Source organism: Acanthochromis polyacanthus, chromosome 3 (genome assembly GCF_021347895.1).
Source record: "Acanthochromis polyacanthus isolate Apoly-LR-REF ecotype Palm Island chromosome 3, KAUST_Apoly_ChrSc, whole genome shotgun sequence".
NCBI classification, from domain to species: domain Eukaryota; kingdom Metazoa; phylum Chordata; class Actinopteri; family Pomacentridae; genus Acanthochromis; species Acanthochromis polyacanthus.
Window position 1 is genome coordinate 15,932,294 of NC_067115.1, and position 10,268 is coordinate 15,942,561.

The 10,268-nt window shown below is 39.9% G+C and overlaps 1 protein-coding gene across 1 annotated transcript; it reads right to left on the bottom strand.

The window, feature by feature from the left end:
• Positions 1-34: 34 nt before the first annotated feature.
• On the bottom strand, positions 35-5,865 carry LOC110966368 (nucleoredoxin-like protein 1). Its single transcript, XM_022215701.2, has 4 exons — positions 5,705-5,865; positions 1,889-2,159; positions 1,701-1,790; positions 35-1,553 (listed from the first exon to the last, which is right to left on the bottom strand). The coding sequence occupies exons 2-4, from the start codon at positions 2,122-2,124 to the stop codon at positions 1,175-1,177; spliced, it is 705 nt and encodes a 234-aa protein (XP_022071393.2). The 5' UTR covers positions 2,125-2,159; positions 5,705-5,865; the 3' UTR covers positions 35-1,174.
• Between the last annotated feature and the right edge of the window lie 4,403 nt (positions 5,866-10,268).

Below are 10,268 nucleotides of genomic sequence, written 5' to 3' on the forward strand. Positions count from 1 at the left end.
ACTGTCATCCGATGCAATGAAGCGATAAAAATGATTGATACATCACAATTTTAATTAAAAAAAAAAGTACCATTATGACTCGACATGACTCGTCAAAGGGTTTGAGTCGAGTCCAAGTCTAGAGTCACTGAGCTGAGAGTCCAAGCAAGTCCAAGTTTTTTTTGATTTCATCAAATCGAGTCAAAAAGTCATAAAATCGGAACTCGAGTCTGAGTCTGAGTCACAAGTCCAAGTTCCCATCTCTGCTATTTAGTAACAAAATTAAAATCTGTGGAGACACTTCACAGTTAACAAAGAATAGCAAAATAATGCAAAAAAAAAAAAAACAACTCTTGCACAGTGCTTGACAAAGATATTAACTTCAACTACAACCCCAGCAGGCGCCAGCACCTGGATTCAGTTTAAGCTACAATAATACATGTCTGTGGGGTTTGTTTTTTTTGGACCAATTGGCATCTAAAAACTTCCTAAAAAACAGAAAAATCCAACCCTGATTGAAAATAGTTGCCTGTTTACACATCCTGCAGACATCATCCTCCACTGGGAGTTGTTGTTTGATGAATTTAACTCCATTCACTCCCATTTTAGCTCTATTTTTGGCTTTCATCTCTGCCTCCAACAACTACTCAGAAAAAGTGAATATCTGGGCCATTAGCCGCACAAATTGGATTTTTTTCACCTTGTTTGTTTTACCATGCTGGGCAGTAAGATACAGCCTGTTGGTTTTTGGCTGTACTTTTCACTGCACTGCACTCTTTTTTTTTAAATCTGCAGACAGCTGTCTGATGCTGCTGGAAATGGAGTTATGGGACTTGCTTAACTCGCAAAAAAGAAATAAAATGGGCTAAAAGAGGACAAAAACAACAGAAAATGCCTATAGAGCTGAACAGTGGTCATTATAAGAGATTCATTTTCACTACATACAGTCATGTAAAGCACAGTTAATACAGAAACACTGATTTATGGAGGTTTACATGAGCAGAAATGGTTTACAGTAAAAACAATAATGGTAATAGTCAAAATATTCATGATAACAATAGCAAAATTATTATCTTTATCATTCAAACTCCATTAAAGTGTCCAGTGCCTAGCAGTAAGAACAGGAAAGCAGTAATAGTAGCAAGATTATTTCATACACAATATTTTTCTATACAGTATGGAGACTTTTTTCTCCTCATCTTCTTCTCCATATTCCTTTATTTCCCTCCTTTTTCTTGGCATCCCATGTCCCATCTTCCTCCTCCTCCTCTTTATTTCCATCTTTCCCTTTCCCCCACAAGTTCCACCAATTCGTTTTCCTCTTGTCGTCCTCTGTCTTGTACTTGAGCCTCCTCACGGGGTCGGTGGCGCTTCGAAAGGGAGGTAGGTTGTCATAGTCTTCATTGAGCATGAAGGTCCTCTCGACGAGCTCGGCCGACTCCTGCCAGTTGCAGAAACAGTCAGAACCGTAGCGACAGATGTCCTGCACAGCGTTTGGAGAGAGGACAGAGCCGTCAGGACGCAGGACCACTACTGTTGGTACGTCCTTCACCTTAAACATGGCCTGCAGCTCCCTGAAAAACAGGAAAACACACAGACAGATGTGAATATGCACACTCTGGATGTATGGACACCTACAAAAGATCATGTAGATTCATTTGGAGAGCACTCACACAGGTTACATATACACATTATTTTAAAAAAAACTTTCTTCAGCCTACCTCCTATAAGGGTCCTCAAAGGCCAGAAACAGAACCTTTTTGTGCATCTCTTTGAGGACTCTCTCCTGTTGCTCCTCTGACTGATCCAAGCTAAAGAGAGAGGAAGGAAATCTCACAACTAACAAAACAGCATGGCTTATGCAATCGCATGTATGCAAGAAATATTTAATAAAAAGAAAGAGAAGAACCTGATGTAGATGAGCGCCAGGAGTTTGGGGTATTCGATGTACGCCGGGTCTTTCAGTCTCTTAAAGAAGTCATTTAGAACAGGTACAAACTCCTGGCACTTTCTGCACTCGGCAGAAGCAAAGAACAGCAACAGGATGCGGTTCTCGAGGAGCCCGATCATCTCACGCTCCGTGTTGTGTTCATCCTGGTCCCAGTTGTTCTCTACCAGAACTCGGTCTAAGAACAGGTCCACCATGATGAGAGACAGGAAAGGAGACAAGTAGAATCTCTCTGTGGAGAAAGGACAGTCACATGGAGATCTATATGCATGTGTTACAATATATGTACAATACAGTATATAAACACGTGTGACCTTTATTGTGCCTTCTGCAGTCTATTGCCTGCATTGATTCTGGCTTTCAGGGAGCGGATGGAGTTGAACTTTGCAGTAAATATGGTTTCCCAGACTTATTTTCAACACTAAAAGAATGTGTGAAGCTGTTGCATGCAGCTGATTTCTGCATATGCACTAGAAAACAATAAGAGGGAGACCACTTCAGGATGTTTTTATGTTGTTGTTATTGAAGTGTGAAAAGGCCCATTATAGCTGAACCACATTCTGTGCTTTTTCTTTTTGAATGAGACAAAACAAAGATGACAAAACAAGCATTAGTTGAGGATACGGAAAAATTCCATCATGATCAGGTGTTCTTACATGTGAAACAAAGCTGGACTGTTGGCCAAAGCAAACTTTAAAATAATAACAGCTCTAACACCACAAGATTATTTGGTTGACAGGGAACATGTATCATGTTTTGAGGGCCTTAGGAATAAAAAATAATGCTTCAAAAGCCTTAAAGCCTGCCTTGGTGTTTTAAAAGTATGATCAGGCCTGACACCACATGATAACCAAATCAGTAAGTTCAAGCCTCTGATGTTTTACACACGTGGACAAAACTGTTGGTACCCCTCAGTTAAAGAAGGAAAAACCCACAATTCTCACTGAAATCACTTGAAACTCACAAAAGTAACAATAAATAAAAATGTATTGAAAATTAAATAATCAAAAACAGCCATTACTTTTGAATTGTTGATTAACATAATTATTTAAAAAAACAAACTAATGAAACAGGCCTGGACAAAAATGATGGTACCTCTATAAAAGATTGAAAACTATTTGACCAGAGTGACATGATTAACTCAGGTGTGTCATTTAATTGACATCACAGGTGTTTCCAAACTCATAATCAGTCAGTCTGCCTATTTAAAGGGAGACAAGTAGTCACCCTGCTGTTTGGTGAAAAGGTGTGTACCACACTGAACATGGACAACAGAAAGCGAAGGAGAGAATTGTCCCAGGACATCCGAAAAAAAATTATAGACAAACATCTTAAAGGTAAAGGCTATAAGACCATCTCTAAACAGCTTGAAGTTCCTGTGACAACAGTGGCTCATATTATTCAGAAGTTCAAGACCCACGGGACAGTAGCCAACCTCCCTGGACGTGGCCGCAAGAGGAAAATTGATGACAAATTGAAGAGACGGATCGTTGGAATTGTATCCAAAGAGCCCAGAGCAACCTCCAAAGAAATTAAAGGTGAACTCCAAGGCCAAGGTACATCAGTGTCAGATCGCACCATTCGTCGTTGTTTGAGCCAAAGTGGACTTCATGGGAGACGACCAAGGAGGACACCACTGCTGAAAAAAGTCATAAAAAAGCCAGACTGGAATTTGCAAAAATGCATGTTGACAAGCCACAAAGCTTCTGGGAGAATGTCCTTTGGACAGATGAGACCAAACTGGAGCTTTTTGGTAAGGCACATCAACTCTATGTTCATAGACTCAAAAACCAAGCATACGAAGAAAAGAACACTGTCCCTACGGTGAAACATGGAGGAGGCTCAGTAATGTTTTGGGGCTGCTTTGCTGCATCTGGCACAGGGTGTCTTGAAAGTGTGCAAGGTACGATGAAATCTGAAGACTATCAAGGCATTCTGGAGAGAAATGTGCTGCCTAGTGTCAGAAAGCTTGGTCTCAGTCGCAGGTCATGGGTCTTCCAACAGGACAACGATCCAAAACACACAGCCAAAAACACCCAAGAATGGCTGAGAGAAAAGCGTTGGACTATTCTAAAGTGGCCTTCTATGAGCCCAGATCTGAATCCCATTGAACATATGTGGAAGGAGCTGAAACATGCCATTTGGAGAAGACACCCATCAAACCTGAGACAACTGGAGCTGTTTGCTCATGAGGAGTGGGCCAAAATACCTGTTGACAGCTGCAGAACGCTCATTGACAAATACAGAAATCGTTTAATTGCAGTGATTGCCTCAAAAGGTTGTGCAACAAAATATTAAGTTATGGGTACCATCATTTTTGTCCAGCCCTATTTCATTAGTTTGTTTTTTTAAATAATTATGTTAATCAACAATTCAAAAGTGATGGCTGATTTTGATTATTTAATTTTCAATAAATTTTTATTTATTGTTACTTTTGTGAGTTTCAAGTGATTTCAGTGAGAATTGTGGGTTTTTCCTTCTTTAACTGAGGGGTACCAACAATTTTGTCCACGCGTGTATATTTATCTTAAACAGATTCCTTTTGCTCACATAAGATACATGATTTTCAGTGCAATAGACCAAAACCTCCATAACATTGCATCAGATGAGTTACTATTGCACGTGATCTTTGGACAGAATAGTAACAAGTAATTCATGGACACAAAAATGATTACTGCATATTGTTGCAAAAATTGTCAGAGTGACTGATACCACAGTTTGGTACTAATCATGCTCTGTAAATGGGGTACTTTGATTCCAGTACAGATGCAGGTTTGCAAATTGTCTAAAATGCTTCAGATGTAGCCAGTTATTACGATGCCAATATCTGAAGCCAGCTGGACAGATCTACAAAGGAACAAAGTGATCTAGAGGCTTTGAAATGAAAAAAAAAAAGCTGAAATTGAGTGAGTCATTTAGTTAAAAGGAGCAAATTTTAGCTCTTTTTGTTTGTGCTGAATACACGCACTCAAGACGCTCTGTTGTCCTGTAATTTGACTAACTGACTGAGTCACAGTATCTGTAGGAACCGGAAAAATACTCATACAAAGAGATGGCTCATAAATGTAAGAGGTGGAAGTTTCCTTGAAGTGATCCTCTTCAGCGACTGACTAAAGGACATCCAGTCTGCAGTCTGCAACAGGTTCTGTAGACAGAAGTAATCATGATCTAATTACAGCACAACAGCCCAGCCAGAACCACCTGACCAGGATGAATAAAGCTTTTGTCGGATGGTGTTTTCCAAGAGCAGACTTATGGCTCAGAACAAAACAACCACATAAGAAATAAATTTCAGGTACAGAAATAAAGTTCAGGCCTAAACGCTGAGAAATGTGCTTTATCTGTCTCGGCCAGCCTGTATTTCTGTCGCAGCCGTCACTGCAGGCTGTGAATTGACAGCGATAACCTCACAAATTAGATTTGGCTCTTTGGCTCTGAGCTGTGCCAGATCTATTTGAGACTACAATCCTGGGACCGCAACTTCCAGGGCTGATGTTGAAGAAATATGTTTGAAATTGAGCAGCATTTGGACCTTATACCAGCAAGATAAAGGGGGGTAAAAAAAGAAAAAAAAGAGGATTTACTGTAAGACTTAGAAAGGTCAGAACTTAAATCCATTTGGAAAAGTTATTTCACAATCATCTGCTTCACTTTTTAAAGCTGATCGATCGCATCTGATATACACCAGCAACACTGCTGTGCTTTGTTAGTGGCTAATTTAATAGGCTGTCAATCTTTGTACGTGCTGTGGCAGCTGAATATACACAAGTAATTTACCTCACATTGAAACTCCTCCACTCCCACAAGAAAGGAAATATATCCAGACCTTCTCCTCCCTTTCAAGCCATTGTACTCCTTTTTTTGATTTGTTTTCTTTCTTCCTTTAAATCCTGTGAAGTTTGTTGTGTTAGTGACACCTCTCGCTCCCTCTCTCTGTAATTTGTTCGCCCTGCGCTCTGTGGTCTGCTGAGGGAGATTACAGATCGGTGGAGGTGTGGTGGTGCTGTAATTGAGGGTCAGAGGTCGCTGCCGTCTGTGCGTATTTGTGTGCAGCGTTGGCCCCTAAAACTCAGGCTCAATCTTATTACTTAAAAGGAAGGAGGGAGGGAGGAAAGGAAGGATGAAGGAAGAGGACAAATTGGATTGCAAAGACAGGACATACATGCGCTGTAGGTCAAGTGGAGGGAAGAGCGTGAAATACAAAGAAGAGCGAGATAACTTTCATGCATGTATCAAGTGAAGGCACTTCACCTGTTTCACCCTTTCTTTCACAGCCAACAGCACCAGCTGGAGTCTAATATTACACTCAAAGCATAATGCTGATTCCTATGCATCCTGTTATCAAGCTGATTTCACGGCCGAGAATGTCAAGGAAATGCACAGAGAAACTAAACAGTGTGAGTCTGGTGAAAATGAACCCCATGTCATGCAGGAGAGAAGCGCTTACTGATCTGCAGGGGCACTCGCAGAAAATACCCGGGTTAATCTGAGGGAGAGGGGTGAGGTAAATATAGAGGTGGGAGAGAGAGTGATCTAATAGGATTAGTCTGAGTCACACAGACATGCGTCACTGCACGCAAACACACACAAACACAAACTCCTGTGGCATTAATACACAGAAACATATTTCAGATATGCACGCAAACACACACAACACGCTGCTCTGTAGCCGCCCTATAGCAGCAGGGTTTTATTATACGGGTGCCAGTGTGAGTCTGTCTGTAGGTCGATGGACTGCTTTGTTCCTCTCAGGGTGAACTGTTCTAAGTTTGGTGACCAGTTAGCATTTCACCTCTAGTTTAGTCAAAACTTGAATTCTTCCAGTATTATGTTCAGGATTGTGCAGACTTGGGGAACCTGCAGATGCTGAAAGCATGCCATCTGTTTTTCTTGATGACTTGTTTTCTGTTTCATTATTAGATGTGTTAATTTTAAAAAGATGATTATATTGGCGATCCTGGGGACAACAGCCAAAAGTTTTCAGTTATGCCTCGGTAGCTTCAATACATGGAACTATTTATTGTTTATGTTGACTATAAGTCTGACTTTATAATATCAAACATTTCACATCAGTAATTTTGACAGTGATGGACAGATGTCTTCCTGTGCTCTGTTAACAACCTTTAAAACTGCTCTCCGTATAATCAGATGATGCTCTACATCTGAAATATAACAAATAATTCCATGAAAATTGTTTTATAACTGTCACATTTAAAATGTATGTTCTATTACACAAGGTAAGGTTAAAATAATGTGTCATGCATTTGATTGACGTGCCGTCAGGAGGTGGTGTGAATGTGGGGAAAAAAACAGGAATGTAATCATTTTTAAGGAGAAGAAGAAGGAGGTGAAAGACTGAAGGAGGTTTGTTGTTTCTCAGAGCATAATAATATATCTCTGTTTATAGATCTGAATCACATTAGTGTTGAATTTTTAGGCAACAATGGCAAACATATCAAGACTGATCAGATCTGACATTTCTGAAATTTTGAAACATAGCAGCAATGATGTTTAGTTAAAATAACAGTGAAATTACATCTGAAATAAAGGATGGTAAACAAGCTACGAATGTGGATTGTATTTGGGACTGAAGCTGCAATTTGTTTAAGTTTCACGCGATATGCACATTTATAGAAATTTTATCAAAATAATATATTTTTTATATCTCTAATGATTCCATAACTAACAATGTTTTATTAAGAAATCGGTTAATATTTCTGCAGTGATATTTGTTTCTTATAGTACTTGGTAGTCCTTGCATGTTAAATTTGATGATGGCTAAACATTACAAACACTAAGCATATACTAAAATCTTAGTGATCCTCACTTTTACTTTCTCTGATTAGCATATGTTGCCATGGTAACATGCTAAACTAAGGTGGTGAACCTTGTAAATATTATCAGCTAAACATTGGCATTAATTACATTAGCATTTTTTAAATTTGTGCCAAAATACAATTTTACAGAGCTTTAGGTAACTGCAGAAACATGATTGCAATGCATCTCCAAAAAAAATGTGTATTTTTGTATACAAAGTACCTTGTTGTCAAACATCCACACAAGAACCCAAAAATCCCTTACAAATTTTATTTTCAGAATCCGAACTACAACCTTCAGGTGGATGTTACAGAGTCTGCAAATACAAAAGAGCCCATTTTAAAGTGTTTTTTGTTCCCACTTCAGTCACATTGTTCACACAAACAACAGCTCAATCTGAACCCTTGATGTGTCAGGCCGCACTTTTGATTGACAAGGTTGATCTCTGGAGCCACATTTTTTTGTTGTTGTTGTTGTTTTACTGGCAGCATTTATGTTTCATGAAAAGTGCAACACGGTGCTCTTAAAAGTGCAAAAAGGTTGAAGTGAATGTGTGAATATATGTGCATGTTTTAGATAGCAATGTTTTCACACATGATTGTGCATATTAAAGGCTTATTCTGAGCCTTGTTATTGTTTTTGTCATAGTGCCTGTAGATGTATAAAGCTGCAAAAGGCAAATTTCACTTTGGGGTCAATATAGTATATCTTATGAAAAGAAATTCAAATTCAAATTCAAATTCAAAAAACTTTATTTGTCCCCAAGGGGCAATTCAAAGGCACGTAGAGCAGTCAGTGCAATGGAATAATAATAAAGGCAAAATACTATGTACAAAAATAAAAACTAAAAAATTAAAATGACAATACGGAAAACAATTTACTAGTGCAAATATACAAGTGTATGTCAGTAGTACAAGTAGAATAGTTGCAATGGCAATGAGGTAGGTACAGTAATAAGTCAGTACAGATGTAAAATGCAGAGTGCAAAATGCAAATGGAAAAGTTCACGAGGTCCGTGTTAAAGTCCGTGGGAGGTGGTGGCAGTGGGTGGGGGGTGTTGTGGTTATGAGTTGAGTAGTTGGACCGCCCTGGGTACAAAGGTGGCCCTTCTCCTCTGTGTCCTACATGCGGGGCAGCGAAGCCGTCGACCAGAAGGAAGCCACTCAAATGCAGAGAAGAGAGCATGTGAGGGGTCACTGATGATCCGGTTCGCCAGTCTGCATGTTAAGTGCTCATACACTGCAGATAGAGTTCTCAGAGGAAGTCCTATGATCTTGGAACAGACAGTGACAGTCCTCTGCAGGCAGTTTCTGTTCTGGAGGCTGATAGAATAGAACCAGCAGATGATGGAGAATGTAATGGTGCTCTCTATGAAGGAGTAGTAGAATGTCTGGAGAATGTTCTTATTTACTCCAAATGAGTTGAGTTTCCTTAGGAGATACTGCCTCTGGTGACATTTCCTGATTATCTCCTCTGTGTTAGAGGAGAATTTCAGCTGGCTGTCAAAGATGGTGCCCAGATATTTGTACTCCTCCACAAGCTCAACAGGCAGTCCATGGATGGTGGTGGTGACGGCTGTCCATATGCACAGATTGTTCTTAATAAATTCATTATGAGTAGAATTTTCTCAATAATTCTGGAAGAAGCTATTGATATTGGATGCAAATATGTGACTGTAAAGGAATCGTGAGTTTGAGTATAAACACAGAGGAGTGCACAGGAATAATGGCGGCCTGCTGTAGCCCAAACTGACCGTTATGTACTTACAGAGCAGAGACACCAGCAGGCACTAATTAAAAGAAGTCTCCACTGGACTGTACAGGTCTGTACTGAAATAAAACTGCTGTGTGCCAAAAAAAGAGGCAGTGCAGTTATTTTGATATTCTAGCCACTCTAGCTCCAGCTTGTAGTGAACCCACGATTAGCAGAACGTCGGTGGTACCATGTGATTTTAACTGAGTTTAAAATGCTGAAACTTTCCCCCTTTTCAGCAGGGGCGGATCCAGATTCATTTTAGTGACATTTGAGATTTATGCTGCTGTTATTTGTTTAGTCCAGACTGAGGGAGACGCTGCCTAAGATCTCAAGGCTGCTTGGTCGTGGTCTTTCTGCTCCAGAACATCTTCATCAACTACATCTTCTTTTGAAGAGGTCCTCAGATGCTGCAATCTCTGACCTTAAGGAGGAACTGCTACTTTCACTCTGTAAGGAGACGGCGGTTATTTTACAGACCCAGCTCCTGGCGGTTTTGAGTGAAAATTTAACATACATCAAAACGGAACTGCAGACAGTTAAATCTGAACTGTTCGTCAGTATTTCAAACATCAAGTCTGACCCGGGTGTCCTAAAGCACGCTGTGGGTGAAACGGAAACTTCAGTCTCCACATCACCGACGACATCGTCACACTCCAAAGCAGAGCACCTGTCTGCTGAACTTTTAAAAGTGGACTATAAAGGTGAAGAATATGAGCAGCAGAACAGATGTGAGAAAGAAGTCATTTTCTTTTCTTTCTGGTTGATTTGA